Raw genomic sequence first — 19,178 nt, 5'->3', positions numbered from 1 at the left:
ACTAGATTCTATTTCTCTAGTCCTACTGTAAAAGTTCTGTCAATCCCCAACCTTCTCTCGTGATACTCAAAAGAATCTAAAACACACAAAAAACACTACCACCCCGAATCAGTGCCCTAAATCCGACTACCTCTGAATAACAACGGCCAAGGCTTTCAGCAGACTGCAATCAGTGACACTGAAAAAGTGACATTCAGAACTCTTGGAACCTCACTGCCGAGTGATGCACCCCACGATTAACAGGTAAGCAATGTACTAGGTAGACGCAAACAGCAAACAGCCCAGTGGAAAGAAACAGTGATGGCCCCAGGAACTCTAGTCACACCACTAACAGCCTCCAGAATACAACAGAAAGTTAAGGAATGAAATCGTCATTAAAAAGAAAAAAACCACACTTTTAGTCTTTAAAAAGTAACTTCTGATTGTAGCAAAATAGGAATTCCCACCTTTCAATCTCCCATCGAAGCTAGGATTAGTTGCAACTTTAAGACCAGGATGTGGCAAAAGGAAGCAACCAAGATTTGAGAAACAATTGTGAATGTGCTTTCTTACATTCTGTAGCTCTTCGTGTTGATTTTGTTTTACCTACAGGCAGAAAGAGACAAGGTATGTTAAAGGAGAAAAAAAATGTACAACAGAACACACTCACCCCTGATTCAGTTGCTTTTCCAAAAGGGTGAACAAAAAAAATACTAAAGGCCCATTTCTGAACATTTTGGTAAGACTTCAAATTCTCCTAAGGAAAGAGAAATCCTAACACTCAATATCTGAAGAACAAGTTACGGTTATGATTTACAAACCAGAGGTTTCTAAGATCTACCAAACAAAAAAATTACCTGTAAAGTACTAATAGCAAAAAAAAAAAGAAAGAAAGAAAAGGAAAGAAAAAAGAGCAGAATAGATAAGAAAAAGAAGAGAAAAAGCCAAGAGCGCATGTGGTGCCCAGGAGGGCCCCTCGGCAGGTAGGAACCAAGGGGAAAGCCACGGTCAGGCCAGGGCGCGGCCACCTGCTGCGGCCCAGGCTCATCTTCCCCATGGTTATTATGCATCAAGTACACTACTTATCAGAATTGTGAGCAAGAAAGCTAGTTATGTATATTCTAAAGTACAAGCTTAAACTTGGAAACATTTTAAGCAGTCTCCAAAGATTCTTTTCAAGCAATTAACCCCCGCCAAATTCCAAAAAAACCCACTCAATATTCTTAATTAAAATCTGGAAGTTACCTAAATCTTCATCGATTGAGAACATATTAACATATTCCCAATCGTCTGAACAGCAAGGATGGGGTGGGAGACCTGAGGTGCTAGCTGTTTAGATGCAGGTACTTTTGGGTGCTAGTTATATGGTTATATTTGTTTTGTATAAATTCATCAAGCTAAATACACACTTATGATCTGAGCAATTTTCAAATACACACTTCACTAAGATGTTGGCAAATCTTTGAGGAATTCATTCTGAGTTTGGCTGGGATGTCTGATGTACTTTGCATTCATTTCTTCTGAAGAATCCGAGCACAGTGAGGACACAACCATCTGACAGTTCATCTTACATTAGCAATAAGAAAGCCATGCAGCACCTCAAGTCTCAGAATGCCACTGAGAAATCCAAGACAGCATCCCAACGATAAAACCGTATTAAGCAAAGGTAAGCAGATGTCTGCATCTATCTGACCTCCCAGGCAAACCTGGCTCACACACTGTATTTACTGACACGTGGAAGGTGGTAGGGGAAGCGGCACTCCAGGCCACCTGCCCTACACCAGGCCTGGTTCTTACGCTCTCCCCATTCGGAAATGGCAACTTACCTGCAATCTCTTTTCAAGGAACTGTTTTCCGCCTTCCAAACCGTACGAATGTTCATAAGGATAACTCCAATCTCGAATCAAAAACATTAACGTCTACATACAGAGAAAATATATATAATTTCTTACAAAATCCTACAAAAGAAAATCATACCTTTCACAACTGAAGCCTCCTTTTCTCCCCTAAACAACCCTTACTGAGGACTGAGGGGGCAAGCATCCGGCCTAGCCATGAAGACATGTGGGACACCCACAACCCAGACGGGAATACGTGGGTTCAAGTCCTGCCTCCACTTTCAACTCCAGTTTGCTGTTCATGTGACCCTGGAGGAGCAGGTGATGAAGGCTTAAAAGGCTGGCTCAAGTCACTCATACAGGAGGACCCAAACAGTGCTCTGCTCCCAGCTTCAGCCTGGCCCAGCCCAGCCCAGCCCAGCTCCAGCCCCTTGCAGACACTTAGAGAAGCATTCTGGGTCTCCCAAATAAATAATTCTCAAAAAATGAAAAGCCACTTTCACAGATGTTTTACTCATACAGAATGGGCTTCTCAGGGCCAGTGTTGCTGCAAAGGGTGTTAAGCACCAGCATCTCTACGGGCAACATTGTGAGTCCTGGTTGCTCCACTTCCAACCCAGCTCCCTACCAACGTGCCTGGGGCAGCAGTGGAAGATGGCTCACCTAACTAATAACACATTACCTTCATTAATCTTACTGATACATTACGGATCAATTCCAGATCCACTGGTCTCACTCCTATCCTGTTAGCGTGCTACTGACACTACCACAAACTGGTTTCAGTTCCACTGACTTTGCTGCTAGTTTGCTGTTATATTTTTGTGACTCGAACATTACAAGGTGAGATGGCTTGACATTTTCTCACAGACAAAACTGTTTAAGTCATCTAATAGTTACCTGAAATGGTTTCTGGTAGATTTCTTCCATTGCAAGTCTTCCATACTCTGTAAATAACTATTAAATCATGTTATTTAAAATAATGCCTCCAAAGAGATTGAAAGAAGATAATTTTAAGATGGTCCTATATCAGAACACCAAATGTCAGCCTTTAAAATCATTTGAAAGCTACCCATTCAACTTTTTAACACAGTGAAATTTCTTCCAGTTAAGAAGTTATGCCCTAAGTTTAAAACCATAATATATTGTCTTACTATAGGCTTCTAAGTGTGAAATCACAATAAAGTGAGAATTACATTTTCAATACTCTTTCAGACATACATACTTGTAAGTGTTGAAGATCATCTTCTTGAATATTCTGAGATAAGTTATACACCTATTAAAACAAAATCAATTTTGTTATTAGTGTTTTATTGTGAAAAAACAGCTTTACTTACTCAGTAGAAATGAATCTCTTAGCCACTATCTTAATGACACACAAAAACTTCTTTTTCCTAGTAACAGTCAATAAATAACATAAGAGGGAGACGCACTGGTAGTAACATTTGCAAAAATCACAAATACAAAGCCTAAAAGCAAAGGAATAAAAAACAAATGTAGTATGTGAAAACTATCTTTTTTGTTCTCAAAAGTTTCTTTACTGCTATGGATTGTCATTTTTCAAGTGAAAGCTGTTTGCACATTTTTCTAAGCCAATAAATGCAAGAGGCTACAGTTTCTTAAAGATGAATTCCTCTCTCATAAATCAGAATAGTGAGTACTTCAACCACCATCTTCTTTAATGTCATTTATTTTTGCTATAAACAACAGTTTAAACATGACAGTTTTACAATCCATGTAAACTAATGAAAATAACAGTAGGTGGCACTCTTTCCATTTCTAGAATTTTCAAGAGGCCTTTCCAGGCCAGGAAGCACAGCTGGCAAAGGAGGATCTAACATCCTCAGTAAAGGGGAAATAAAGTTCTAGGGAGAACCTCACTGAAGCACTTGGAGCTCAAGAATATAAAGTCAGCACAGGGCAGCAAACCTATTATTCTGAGCTACTAATTAATGCCAACAGGGTATATTTTTGTCATTCATTCATCATTTGTAAGTTAAGATTTTAACTTCAGATTTAAAACCTGACAGCATGATCACCCTGTTTTTATCCATTTGGGCTTCAGCATTTAGAAATAGGTCCAGATTCTTCCACTGCCAGGGCAAGGTTGCAGGCAGCAGAGAGAAGAGGAGCTGTTTGTCTTAGATCATTGCTACTTAGCATACTGCTTTATACTTAACAGATGCTTAATAAGTACTTCACTGAAAAACTAACTAACAAGAGCAATCTGTCATAGGTCAGCCAAATATCTATGTAAGGGACTCTCACTCCTAAAGGTCGGGGGATCAGGAGAGGGTGGGCAGTAACAAATATCTTAATCTTATTGGTACTATCATTTTTAAAAGCACTTTCACATGCATTATCTTTAGATCTCATTTATCACTGCAAAACCTCAAGCGACACAGGCAAGATGGGCAAAATATCCATTTCACAGAGAAGAAAGCAACTGAGTGACTTTAAGTGGTTGTCCAAAATCAAACCAAGTCTCCTGCTATCCAAAATGCTGGACACACAGCGATATGAAGCCACAAGTGAACTGCCTCATTGTAATTTAAAGCAAGCCCTAACATCAACTAACTTCAGAGGCTTAGATGTAATAAGAATACATTTGCTTGCTCAAGTAAATCAAGAAAATCACAGTTGTCTTGCAAACTGAGAGGATAAAAGGTAGAACAAAATGAAGAAAAAAAAAGTAAGGGTTAGAAGTTGCATCACCTAGTGGGTAGTAACAGATATCTCCAGCTCTACAATCAACCAGAGCACTCCTCTCTTAGCTCATATTAATATCCTACCTTGTCTCCACTCAAACAGTGGAAGGAAGGAAACAGGAGTTCACAAACACTGGACAGCATTACAACAGTTCTAAGACACTGCACCAGTCTTATCTCAATCTTATCGCAGGAGGCTCATCTACCTGCCCCCACCTTTTTAAAGTATTTGCAAATAAACTTCCTGATATGCCGTCAGCAGGTGGGCCTATCCACCATACTTCAATACTCCATTTTTTAGACAGAGATCTGCCAGTCACAGAGGACCTTAAAAAACATCACGTAAAGAAATACTGGCCTAGCATTAAGAAAACAGAACTTGACAGAACAACTAGAGTATAAAAAGGGTTCTCCCTTTCTAAATGACACAAGTGCTATAAACCTGTAAATTATAAAAGCATCACACAGGTTTCCTAAATTAAATACAAATTAATTCATAGGTGTCTCTTAGTTCAACAGCCAAGTACGAATTGTCATAGATATCAAACAGAAAAATCAGATTTATTCTGCTTAACCAAAAAATAAAAATATTATCTACTTTACTAAATCTGGCAGCCACATAGCTGATTTCAATTACAGCTACCAGGTAACACCTTTTCTTAGAAAACAGAAACAGAGTCTGATAAAAACAGCAACAAAACCAGAGGAAATGACTACTGAGAGACTGCTTCTTCCAAAATTACCCTAAGTGCAAAATTTCATGCTGTGGGTCACAAGAGCAAGTACGCCCACACTGGTGACCAGCAAGAAACAGAAAGTGTTCTTTTAGTCTGTGCTCGCGCTGCAAGGAGGAAGTCCAAGGCCTCAGGCGTATGTGTGAAGACTCAGCTCACACCTCACCTGCACAGAGCTGGTCATCGTGCTGAGAGCAAACACGGTCGCACAGTCTTTGATTGTCGACTGGCTATCAAAGGCACCCTGGGTATCCATCAGCAGCACAGCCACCTGGGAATGGGTCAAATGCAGACCAATAAACTGCAAAGTTGGTAATTAAATCAATACTACATCACATTTTAGCATAACTTAGAGAATAATCAATCTGTTCTTAGAGAATAATCAATCTGTGCTGTTTTGACTTTTAATACCAGAAAAACAGCTCAAGAAAGAAAACAGAAGGAACAAAATAGAAGAGTAGAAACAGAATTTTACTTTTGTTCCATTGGGTCTGTCAATCACAAATACTTCATTCCAAACTTGTATGCCTGTTGTCTCTCTCTCGCAACCACCACGCCATGTGAAGCCGGTCAATGGTTCATTGTTTCCACCAATCCAACTCGCAGAATCCTGTTAAAATCACACAGAAAACCTGAGAATTAAAGGAAGCTTAAGAAACCACTGATTTCAAGCATTGCAGATGAGGAACCTAAATCCAGAAAGATAAAACCCACTGGGTAACCCTGGCCAAGCAGCTGTAAAAGTTGTGGAGACCCTGTCTCCTCCAGACCAGAACCTTTCCCAACTCTGCTCATCCTTCTACTCTGGGCTCTGGATAAAGACTCACAACCAACCTCCTGCTTTTTGGGGAGATTTCCTGAAATGATGAGAAATCAGAAAAGAAAAGAAATACTAGCTATTTTAACATTCTGTGCAGAGAAGTTCCAAACCGAATGTCAAAACAGTGGTGATCTCCCTTAGAATAGCTTACACTGAAATGTTTTCACACTGCTTTAATTTTCTTAAAAAAAAAAATCTTTAAAAATAACCTCATGATTTGTCTGGAACCTGATTCAAACAAAACAACTATTTTTTTAAAAATGTCCTTTTAAAATCCAACAGAAAAATTCAATTCAAGCATAGATATCATATCAGATTATGTTCAGTTAAAGATTATGATTTGGCATGATATTTGGTTTATGTTATGGAAAAAAAAAATCCTGGGCTAGGATGGTGGCTCAACAGGCTAATCCTTCCACCTTGCAGCATCAGCATCCCATATAGTCGCCACTTCCGCTCCTGCTCTGGACTTATGACCTGAGAACTCAGTTCTTGCTGTTGTAGCCATCTGGGGAGTGAACCAGCGAATGGATGATCTTTCTCTCTCTCTCTCTCTGAATCTGCAGATAATTAACTACTTTTTTAAAAATAAGTAACTACTTTTAAAAAAGAAAGGAATATGAAGAACTTTCTGCCCATAAATTCAGAAACAAACTACCAAACTCACAGAAGAATGAGATCATCAGATTAGACCTGGATCTACCAAAAAACTGTAACCAATCAATAACCTTTCAGAAAAAGAGATAAAAAGCTCAGATTATTTCAAACGTGAATTCCACTCAGTAATTATTTACAGGAAATATAAGCAGAGGAAATACTTTCTAAGTGATGTAATTTCCTAACACCAGAACCAGATAAAGGTTCTACACATAACAGAAATTACACATCAACAGATTGTATATGCAAAGACACAAAAATTCCTCAACAAAACAGTAGCAAATCAAATTTACAGTCACAATTATACAATAATGTGGGAACAACATTGGCTCAACTACCAAATCAACAATTGTTAATTTATTTCCAGTAACAGGCGAAAGATTTAAACTGATAGCAAGAAATGCAAAAAGGCACAAAATCCAACACCCATTAAGACAGGAACTTTCTCAACTTGATTGAAAAGAGAACAATTTCTGCCACTAATACAACAGAGAGAATCAAAACACTTTTCCCCTAAAGAGAGAGGAAGGAAGACAAGGATGCTTGCTTTTAGCACTTATATTCAACACTACTAGAGGTTCTGGCCAGAACATTTAGGCAAAACAAAAAATAAAAGGTACCCAGAGGCCAGTACCATCGTTCTGATGCAGCTCTCTGCTTATGGACTATGAAAGCAACAAAGCAAGATTCCAGTCCTTGGTCCCCTGAACCCCACTGGAAGACCCAGAAGCAGCTCCTGGCTCCTGGCCTCAGATCAGCTCAGCTCTGGATGTTGTGGCCATTTGGGGAATGACCCAGAGGATAGAAAATCTCTCTGTCTCTCCTTTCTGTAAAATCTGCCTTCCAAAAAAACCTTTAAACAAAAAGTACCTCCATTAACAAAACTCTAAACAAAAAAAGGAAGACCACTAGAAAAGACTAGTGGTGATATACCAAATGCAATTGTTTTTCATGTCTCTGGTCAAACTGATTTTTGGCAAGGCACCAAGAGAACTCATTAGGGAAACAGTCTTTGCAGCAAAGAGTGTTGGGACAAATGAAAAGATACATAACAAAAAATGAAATTGGACCACACCATTATATTATAAGATGTTCATGTATCAACATATTGGTGAATGAGTATATTACTCATAATAATCAAAGGTAGAAACAGCAAAATGTCCATTAACTGACAAATGGAAAATACACACATACAATGGCAAAAACTACTCAGCCATTAAAAGAATGAAGTACTATTGTATACTACAATATGCACGAACCTTACGAACACTGTTAAATGCAGCCTATTACAAAAGTCTACATACTGGGTGTTGTAGTGCAATTGATTAAGCCACTGCCTGCAACATCAGCATCTCACACGGGCAGCAGTTGGGTCCTGGCTGCTCTATATTCAATCTAGCTCCCTGATATTGTGTCTGGGAAAGCAGTGGAAGGTGATCCAAGTCCTTGAGACCCAGGCGAAGCTCCTGGAGCCTGGCTTCAGCCCTGGTTGTTGCAACTATCTGGACAGTGAACCAGTGGATGATTCACCTTTCCTTCTCTCCAACTCTGCCATTTAAATAAAATACATATTTTTACAAAGTCCAAAAATTGCATGATTCCATTTATATGCATTTCCAGAATAAACAAATTCTATAAAGACAGAAAACTGATCAGTGATTCCTGGGACTAGAGGTTTGGAAGGTTCCTGTGGCTGAAGGGTATGCAGTGGCATTTGGAGATGAAGATACTGATCTAAAATTAGCTGTGGCTGACGGCTCACAGCGTGTGCTCAAATACCCTTAGTGCATAAGTTTTAAAAAGGCTCCCAGTTGGGGCCACTGCCATGGCATAGTAAGTTAAGCTTCTGCCTGTGGTGCCAGCATCCTATATGGGAGTCAGCCCAAACCCCAATGGCTCCACTTTCCATTCAGCTCCCTGCCAATCCTCTTGGGAAAGCAGCAAATGATGGCGAATGTGGAAGCCCCAGAGAAAGCTTCTGGCTTCAGTCCAGCCTGGTTCCAGCAGCTGAAGCCATCTGGGGATTGAACCAGTGGATGGAAAATCTCTGTCTTTGCAAATCTGCCTTTCAAGTTTTTTAAAGGCTCCCAGACTCCCAAGCTCCCAGTCATATAATACTCACTCCATACCACCATCAGAGGGTAGGGGATAAAAACTGACCCACTGAAGGTTCTGTTACTTGTATATATAAAACAGTGCAACATGACATGCATGTTCGCTGAAACTTGTTTCTGGGTGAAATAATTACAATGTCTTTCCCAAAGCATCTAAAGAAAATTACTTCACCTAAGAAAATATGTAAGAAACTTTTCAAATAATAATTAAAAAAAAAACAAATAAAACCACTGTCCCGAGAAGTAGAAGCTGTAAGAGAATACATTCATTTCCTTCAATAAATATTTCTCCTCCAAAAACAGTTCATATAAAGAACTTTTAATTATAAGACTGCTTAATGCCTTAAACTTCTAAAGCTGATTTGTGAAATTACTGTCTATATAAGCAGTTTGGTTCTTGAGATGTTTTACCAAAAATGGTCTAAATTAAGCCAATTACTTTAGAATCACATATTTAACTTACAGAAAGTAATTTCAGAATGAAAAATAAAACCTATATTTTATACTCTCTAATCCAAAATCAAAATATGTGATGGCACATATAACAATTTTGATATTACAAAAAACAGATTTTTAAGTAGGACATTCTTTTGAAGACTACAAATAAGTTAGCAAATCACAAAACTCCTTTGAAAACATTATAATAAGGATTTAAAGAATGCAAATACTTCCATCTCATCTATTTCTGATTCCTCCAGCTCTGGCAACATTTGATGAGGTGTCTCTAATTAAAACCACTCACATGAATTTACTCTGGTCCGAGCCTGGCTCCACCTCTGGACCCCACCTCCCTTGCAATGACCATTGGGATCGTTTCGAAAACCCCTCACAGCAAACAAACAATCATACAAACTAAAAAACAAACAAACAAACAAAAAACAAACCTAAAATAAATAAACAACAGAAAGTAGAACTTGAAATCTGACAGGAAAGAACTGGCATAGATTGGCTCATGCCTCGCGGGGTGGGTCACAAAGATTAGTTACTCCTCACCATGGTGTTGAGGATTTTCCTGCACACCCCCCCCCCCAAAAAAATGTTCTGCACCTAAAATGTTGACATATATCTTGTTAGAGTTACAAGCCAGTCTGGATTATCCTAAAATCTGCCAAGATCAGCAAAATTTTACTTCAACACAACAACTGGCTAAATACTAAGATGAAATGGACACGAAACAGCTGAATGGTGCCTTATGGCCATTTTAAGGTATAGAGCAGCCGGTCCTGTATATGAACTAAAATTGAAATGTCAATGAGCTAATCATAGGTGGTGGCTAGGACTTGTTTTCCTTTTTTTTTTTTTTTTTTCTTTTTAATACACTGGTTACTCAAAACCATGTCAATTCCATAATGTTGCAAATTGCTGTTGATGTTATATTGGGACTCTTAATTGACTGGGATGATATTCTGCCAGCTCAAACTTCAGACCAGAAAAGGTCTCCCCAAGAAACTATTCAACCCATCTGGACAATAAGTAGCTGGACTCTATGCTTGGTATATGTTTGCAATGAAAGAATCTTGATTGAATTTGAACTGTAATACTGCATCAAGGTGGAGGAATCCACTGGGGGGAGGGGAGGGGGAGGGGAGGGGGAGGGAGGGGGGGATTCCCAGAGCCTATGAAACTGTCACATAATGCAAAATAATTAACAATAAAAAAAAAATAAACGTAAAGATAGCAAAAAAAAAAAAAAAAAAACCACTCACATGAATTTAAAATCTGCATATGGAAGAATCTAAAATTTATTTCCAGTTTCAAAATAAAAATCTTGGGTGGGGGGTGAAGATGTATACCAAGCTATGTACTGATTCAAAAGAACAGTCCATAGCCCACATAACCTCTACACTAATCCCCTTAGCTTACATGTAGGAAAATTAAATAAGCTCAATACTCCTTCAGGGCAATTTATTTTCCTTAATGACTTAAAAGTCTCATAAATTATGCTCACTTCTTAAATTGGCAAAATAACGTAAAATTCAAAAGTGCCAGCAACTTGTTACACAAGTCACACACAATATTCCACCTGTAATTAGTGCAATAATCCATAAAATACAGCTAATGCAACGATTAAATTTTTATATTAAGTCAAAAACAATTTTATGAGCATCATCAAGTATAATGATTTGAAATTAACAAAATACACACCTATCAGAATGGCTAAAATTAAAAAGACCGACAATAGTGTTCACAAGCTCTGTGAAACTACAAATCGTTTACACTGCTAGTAGATTTCTACTTACATTTATAAATTAATGGGCCTGGTGCATTGGCTTAACTGGCTAATCCTCCCTTTGTAAGCACCAGGATCCCCTATGGGCACCAGTTTGTGTCCCAGCTGTTCCACTTGCCATCCCACTTCCCTACTCATGGTCTGGGAAGGCAGTGGAGGACAGTCTAAAACCTTGATACCCTGCATCGTAGGGGAGACCTGAAAGAAGATCCTGCTTTCTTACTTCAAATGGGATCAGCTCCACCCCCTGCAGCCATTTAGGAAGTGACTCAGTGGATGGAAGATCTTTCTCTCTGTTTCACCTTCCCCATAAATCTGATCTGTCTTTCCAATAAAAATGAATGAAAGAAATATAAATTAGTGAAACCACTTTGGAAAAATGGTGGCAATCCCTACTGGATTAAATAGGTATTTCACCCAGGACCTGGCATTTTTGCTCTTGGGTAAAACCCAACAGAATTAAATGCTTAACATCATCACAAATTATGCAAGAATGTTCATAAGCAGCTTTATTCATAGCAGACAAAACTAGAATGAATTCATGTCTATTAACAGAAGAGGCAAATAAACTGTGATATACTCAATCAATAAAATGTCACTGTGCAATATAAGATGATCAACTGCTTAGGATTCATACTGACTACAACAAAAACAAAGACACAGGAAGTACAAACTTTGTGACTACTTTTTATGAAGATCCAAAGCTGACAAAATTCATCTGTGGTAAATAAAACCAGTCAGCCCTAACAGCTGGAGATAATATAACAAGGAGGAGGAAAACTCTAGCAAGCAGGAAGTGTTCATGGCCTGTTCTGAGAGACAGTGGTTACAAAAGAACACACATATAAAATATACTGGCTATACTAGGGTTTTTGTCTTTTACTAATTGGAAGTCATACTACCAATGACAAATCAAATGAAACCAAGAAGAAATATTTTAAATTATTGTTCTACAAATACATCTCCTTCTTTAAAACAACACAAAACAAACCGAGTTTCCCCCAACCCCAAGTATTCACACATTTCTCAAGAGTTTCAGACACTGCTAGCCTTGGAGAAGACTATAAAACCTAGCTCAACATTCCACAGGGCTGATATAAAACCCAGCTCAACACTCCACAGGGCTGATTCTGGGATATCTACGTTTCCGGTAAGTTACAGAGAGCAGTGAATTTAATACTTAAAAATAGGTTTTACCCTTATCTGGCAACAGTTTTGAAATGAGCTCTTTAAATAGCAAAGACACTCTATACAGGCCTGCTTTTCATTAAAAATGCCTTTAGCAAATATGTCATAAATGTAATCAGACTTCTGTGTAGCAAACAGAGCAAAAGAACCTTTATTTAGTAAGTCCAGCTACCCATAGTGTCCAGAATAGCTACCACGTTTGCAAAAGCAATTGTTCTACCTAGGATCTATTTCAGCTTTGAAGCAAACTATCAAACACTGTACAAATATCAACTCAGTGTAGGTATATCCTACAAAGTTCCTCAACTAGGAATGTATATGGGAAAAGAACAAAAATTACTTTGCATAATAGCTTCTTAGAATAAAGGCTTTGGCAGCAAATTGCCTGGTCTGGGATCTTGGGCCCGTCACCTATTTCAATTTTACTATATGTGCTGCTGAAGCGAGTACCCGTCACCTATTTTTAAGCTTGTTTTTTAGCTATCAAGTTGAAATACTAATATTGTTACATAGAGTTATTGTGAATGCTGAGTAAGATACTACCTCTTAAACGCTTAATAACCAGACCACAACTCAGTACAAAGTCAAAAACCATTCATTACACATTTCTTTAAAAATAACATCTCTTGACAGAAGAAATTTATCTCCAGTTTATAACACTAAATTTCTCTTCCTACATTTCAACTGTATTCTTAATATAAGTAGTGCTTTAAAAAATCTACACAAAATGTTACTTCACACACAAAAAATGAGGCTTAAACATCAGGATTTTCCCCATAATTTTTGAAGATTTCCAGCAGAAATCCTAGGAAACTCTTACTGTAGAAACTTTGCTAAAAACTTTTATCCAATAGCAAAGAATTCACATTCAGCCATACAGTAATGTTCCATAATTACTTAAAGTGACATACACACCTATTTCTAAACCATAAAGTGAAACATATGCCTGCTAACTCTCTCTGGGAAACTGCATCCTCTGTACACTAAGATCAGTGCAGAGACACTTTAAGCAACACAAGCCACTGCTTTTCTACGCCTTTTTGGCGAATATTCCATTTTTATAGGCACACAGGTCTATAAAATAAACTCAGAACTATCTCAATGTTATTTCTGCCTTATTTTCACCTCACAGGAAATGCACTAAATCCGTAAGTAAAATCATATTAACTCAGAAATCATACTGTTAATATAATTTTTCATTAACAGAAAAAGATGATTTATAATTCTTTATGGAAATCTTATAACTGAAAAAGATATTTCCACTTACAGGCCACCAACCAGACATGTTACCCCACCCAGGCCATCATATTCCTTCTGTAACTTCAGGAAAGGAGGTGTTTTATCATCCTGGTTACAAATACATGAAAATGTGGGCTGCTACTCTTCTCTGAATTGCCGCTACCAACTGATCAAAGATGTAATTAGAAATGGCACGTGAGGTGAAGTTTACGTCATTCCAAGACAAGTGATCAGCTCCCTTCCCCATCTAACATTCGGTTTCCTCTCTGACATACTTGGGATCAAATATGTTTGACATGAACAGCTCAGACATGATAAACGCAATACACACAAGTTAACTTCCAAAATTAGAGGGTCTCACATCACTTTACACTTTTAGAAGTACAGATTGTTAGAAAAACAATGTTTCCATTTACATATTGCTCTCTTTCAGCTGTAAAACTCTGGGAAAATCTAAATGGAAAAAGTTTCAAACACATCTTTCTCAATTTCTCAAACACATAAAGTATTATTTTTTTAATTGCAAATACTCTTGATATTCAGGCATACTTGAAAATATCCTTGGGAAAGAACACAGTGAACAGTTTTCTGGAAGCCAATCAGAAACGTGTACCTTATAGCTTACCTCAAGGCAGAATTCATACACATAAGCACCCTGACAGGTGTTTAGATAATTACATCATTCTGCCAAAGTGTTATTTTTTATTTTCTTCATGTGGTTTCTGAGCTCAAAGGTCTCAACTTCCTGCTAATGAAGACTGGGAAGCTCTAGCGGTGCCTCAGGCAACTAGGATCCAGTCACCCACACCCATCTTAAATGCTCTGGGAATTGAACCAAAGCATGGGAGTTCATTCCCTCCTTTCTGCCCCTCCCCAAACTCTCTCTGCACCTCTCAGATTTTTTTTTAATGAAAACACATCTAATACAAGTCAATTTGCTGGGAGCTTGTCAGTCAACTGATAACATCTAAAAATGAAAATGTGTACAAGTAGATTCATCAATCACAACAGACACTGCATGCCTAGAAGCCCAGTTTGGGGGCTACGACTGTCAAGATAAGAACCACTCCAAAGAAACATTAACTTAGGTATAAAAAAAAAAAAAAAAAAGAAGTAACAAATAATAGCAATACACTCTTTGCTATGTGAGTTCGGATGAGGATATCACGTCCTGAATGTCAGGAAAGGACTCCTATGAATAGATCAGCCATGAATATAGTAGGATTTGAGAAACAGCAAAACATAAGGGGGCTTTTAAAAGTTCATGGAAATATAAAATAAAAATACAAATTTTACATAAACTTTGTGAAGCCCCCACATGTCTGACATATGGAGGCCACTATTAAGAAACCAGACTTTATTTCTAAGTCACAGGGGTTGGGGTCCCTGTGCCAGCCACGTTCCATGATCCCAGACAGCACGGCTGCAGTCCTGGCTGCACTGCCATTTCCCGCTTCCCTCTGATGTGAACTCCGGGAAGCAGCAGGCAAAGGCTCATGCACTTGGGCCCTTGACATTCACAGGACAGACCTAGCCTGAGTTCCCAGCTTCTGGCTGTTCAACCTCAACTAGCTCCAGTTGGTGCGGGCACTTCAGGGAGTAAACCAGCACATGGACAGTCTTTGTATCTTGTCTCTTTGCCTTTCAAATAAATTAAACTTAAAAATGTTATAAAAGTAGCCACCAGTAAAAGGGGCTTACTTGAGACACATAAGTGTACTTCTACAAGAGTCTTCGCCTATTTCAGTCACTGTAAAGATGCCCAAGAAAGAAGGGAAAATTGACAAGAAATAACAAAATGGGAGGAAAGATAAATAGCACTTCAGGGACCTGCAGGGTACATCGAGACATCCTGAGATTGAGAATAGACACTCAAAACAAGCGCCACCCATCAGTGCTGCATGCAGAGGTGAACTCTGGTCATAACAAATCAATAGCGCAACAACTTCTGTTACTGCCTTAGACAGGAAATCCTACGAAGAATTGTATTTCTATAAAATTAAAGATACAGATCTTGGTGGATTAAAAAAAACCAGGGTAGGTTAGTTTGTTTCTAATTGGCTCAATTTAAAAGACACTATTCACCTTGTTATACATATATCTAAGCATGAAGTCCAGCAGAAATGATTTCCCTTTACGAAAAGCTCCTGCCACGGACACCACTACTATATTAAGATCTCGTATGTGTTCCTGTAGCAAGATCTGCTCCAAAGCTTCTTCATCCAGTTCAAAGTTATGGTCATCTTCATGAGCAAGAACAATCTGTACTGGACATGGTTTCTTCATAACCTCATCAGAGTTTACTAGGTCATCATCTTCATAATCCTCACCTAGAATTAGAAAAAGGAAACAGGTTACTTGAATCCCTGCATTAGAAACGTTTGCTTAAGGACTAAAAACTGAAGCAAACACCTTTCCCCCTTACAGAACATTTGACAAGTTACAAAAATTAATGGTCAAGTACCTTTGTCACAGGACAAAGAACAAAAGAACTCCCACCACAAATACAGATAAGCAACAATACCAAGCACAGCCTTTCTTTCAATTAAGTCTTAATTTCGAAAAGTACCTATTATGAAAAAAAACTACACACGGATTTCAAAAAATAATTTGGCACCAACTTTTACCTGTTTCCTATGAATTTTTGAAAGATATGAACTGCAACTGTAATTCTTCATTGTGGAACAAAAACATCATCTCAGCGCATGCAAGGCAATGGAGGACTTTTGCCCATGCAGGTTCGCATCCTGGCTGCTCTACTTCCTTTATAGCTCCCTGCTTATGGCCTGGAAGAGTAGTAAAGGATGGCCCAAAGCCTTGGGACCCTGCACCCACGTAGCACACCCAGAAGAAGCTCCTGACTCCTGGTTTCTGATCAGCTCACCTCTGGCCATTGCGGCCGCACAGGGAGTTGACCTGCAGACAGAAGATCTTTCTGTCTTTTCTTCTCCGTGTAAATCTTTCTAATGAAAATTCAAAAAAAATTTTCTAATTATCTAAAGAAAATTTTAAAATAACATAATTAATTAACCAATAACAGTAATCCAGTAGAAAAGGCTCAAGATGCCTAAATAGAGAATCTACAACCACCTCAGCCAGAAAACAGCTGCAAGACAAGGAAAGGACGGTACTTCCCAGTGCCTGTCTGAGGAGCAGTTTCATGAGAGCTTACGATAACCACACGCAGCACAGGGACAGTAAAACTTGCAGAGGGAAGGCATACCTCCCCTGCCACAGCCTGCTGCCCCTGTCCACCACTCTGTCTTGGCTTCTCAGCCAGCAGATGCCATCTGACTGGGAACAGGTTGTACATATATAGAAATAATAGAAATGGAGAGACTAACAGAGGGAAAAACTTCAGTGAGGAAGTGACAGAATCTGGACCTCAGGGGAGAAGTGGGATGTGTCCCCTGTCTTAGCTCACCACTCCTGCCCCAGCTACCCTGCCAGAGGATGCAATCTCAGAGCAAGTCATCAGAACATACTCTCTGGGACCAAGGGAAGGGCCTCCCTGCTCCCCAGCGCTGCAAACTCACACCTACCAGTGCACAATCACCACCGTGGGCTAGAGAAGGATCCTGTGAATGTCTCCCAGAGCTGGCGCCTGGGCTCTTGCTCCTTAATTCTCAGCATGAGTCATGCCCACATAGCAGGACCAGGGAAGGCCTTAGCCACCTCATACAAACAAGGGTCATTGCTGCTGGTGCCACAGGCCCAGCATTAAATCTTGCCTTGGTAGCAAAAGCAGACACCAGCTCTGGGAATTAAACACACAGCTTTAGAAACAAAAAAAGCAATATTAAGAGAAGTTTATAGTGATAAATGCTTACATTAAAAAAGAGAGAGAAGGAGGAGCGAGGTCAGTGCTGGGTCAGAGAGAGTAGAACTACCGCCTATGACACTGGTATCCAGTATGGGAGCCAACTGGAATCTGCCTGCTCCATTTTTTTTTTTTTTTTTTTTTTGAGATTTATCTTTATTGGAAAGGCAGATCAGATTTGCAGAGAGAAGAATTTCCACCCATTGGCTCACTTCCCAATAATGGCCAGAGCTTCTTCTGGGTCTCCTATGTAGGTGCAGGGTCCAAGGCTTTGGGCCATCCTCTACTGCTTTTCCAGGCCACAAACACAGAGTTTGATGGGAACTGAAGTAGTTGGGACATAATTCAGTGCCCATATAGGATCCCGACACTTGCAAATGAAGACTTAGCAATTAAGCAATCTCACAGCATGCCCATGCTCCACTTTCAATTCAGCTCCTTGCTAACGTGCCTGGGAAAGCAGTAGAAGATGGCCCAAACACTGGCCAAACTAGGCAGACTCTTAAGAAGCTCCTGGCTTTTGACAGGCCCTCCTCCAGGCACTGTGGCCATTTGGGGAATCAAAAGTTGGAGGATCTCTGTCTCTCCCTCTCTCTCCAACTCTGCCTTTCAAATAAATAAATATATCCTTAAAAACTAAATCCTAGTCTAATAATGCATCTCTGGAACTTAGAAAACAGAACAAACGAAACCCCAAATTAGCAGGAGGTAAGAATAAGAAGTTATATGTATACATGGCTGTTCGAGAAGGTAAACAAAACAGTATAACTGACAAACCTTTAACCAACTAACAGGAAAAAAAAAGAAAAACATTCAAAATTAGGGATGAAAAAGGAGACATAAAACCAATACCACAGAAATATGAGGATCCTAAGTAACTACTATGAATAAGTATATATTAACAAGCTAGAAAACCTGGAAGAATAAATTTCTGGATACTTATAACCTACCAGAAATAAATCAAGAAGGTATACGCTAACAAGCTGGAAAACCTAGAAGAAACAGATACATTTTCTGTTACAACCTACTAAGATTAAATCAAGAGGATATAGAAAATATGATCACAGGCTGACTTTGTGATGCACATTAATCCACCACCTGCAATCCTGGCATCCCATATTTAAAACACCAGTTGGAGTCCCAGCTACTCTGCTTACAATCCAATCTCTGCTGATGCACCAGGGAAGGCAGCAAAAGATGGTTCTTCCATGTGGGAGACCCAGATGGAGTTCCCGGGTCCAGGCTTGGGCCTGACCCAGCCTGGGCACTGCAGTCATCTGGGGAATGAACCAGCAGATGTCTGTCAGTCAGCCTTCCAAATTAATCAATTAATTAATTAACATTTTAAAAGAGAGAGAAGAAAGCAAGGAAAATCACAGTAATTAAAATCTCCCAAAGAAAAGTCTAGGACCCAATGCTTTACTGCTAAATTCTAGAAAAGATTTAAAATGGAACTAATTTGCAACATTTTTCAAAGCATTACAAAACACTGAAAAAGGTAGAATTCTGCCAGACTCTCTGTATAAGGCCAGCATCACTCTGACACCAAAAGACAACAAAGATCAACACACACACACAAAAACAAAACCACACACCAATATCCTAGATGAATACAGGTGCAAAAATCCCCAACAAAATATTAGCAAACTACATCTAACACTACATGGAAAATACATCATGCTTAAGAGACATTTATTCCAGAAACATAATGGGTATTCAATCTTCAGAAACTAATAAACATCATAAATCTGATCAACAGAACAAATAACCAATATGGTCAGGTCAACAGATGCAGAGAAATCATTTGAGAAAATTTAACATCCTTTCATGATAATAAAAAAAATTCACCCTTCT

General features: G+C 38.9%; 1 protein-coding gene across 4 annotated transcripts in view; it reads right to left on the bottom strand.

Annotated features, from left to right (window-relative positions):
- The window catches only part of ATL2 (atlastin GTPase 2), a 47,636-nt gene that overhangs the window by 7,202 nt on the left and 21,256 nt on the right, over window positions 1-19,178 (bottom strand). For 3 of the 4 annotated variants that reach the window (XM_036496567.2, XM_004582736.3, XM_058668057.1), the window contains exons 2-8: window positions 15,590-15,834; window positions 5,732-5,866; window positions 5,423-5,527; window positions 3,040-3,090; window positions 2,715-2,771; window positions 1,806-1,898; window positions 447-585 (exon numbers count right to left, since the gene is read on the bottom strand). In XM_036496567.2, coding sequence (XP_036352460.2) covers window positions 447-585; window positions 1,806-1,898; window positions 2,715-2,771; window positions 3,040-3,090; window positions 5,423-5,527; window positions 5,732-5,866; window positions 15,590-15,834 — 825 coding nt within the window. The remainder of the gene's footprint in view (window positions 1-446; window positions 586-1,805; window positions 1,899-2,714; window positions 2,772-3,039; window positions 3,091-5,422; window positions 5,528-5,731; window positions 5,867-15,589; window positions 15,835-19,178) is intronic. The other variant, XM_004582738.3, reaches the window with a different exon arrangement.

This window comes from Ochotona princeps, chromosome 8, assembly GCF_030435755.1.
Source record: "Ochotona princeps isolate mOchPri1 chromosome 8, mOchPri1.hap1, whole genome shotgun sequence".
In the NCBI taxonomy this organism is placed as follows: Eukaryota; Metazoa; Chordata; class Mammalia; order Lagomorpha; family Ochotonidae; genus Ochotona; species Ochotona princeps.
This window is presented reverse-complemented; position numbering and strand designations above follow the sequence as displayed.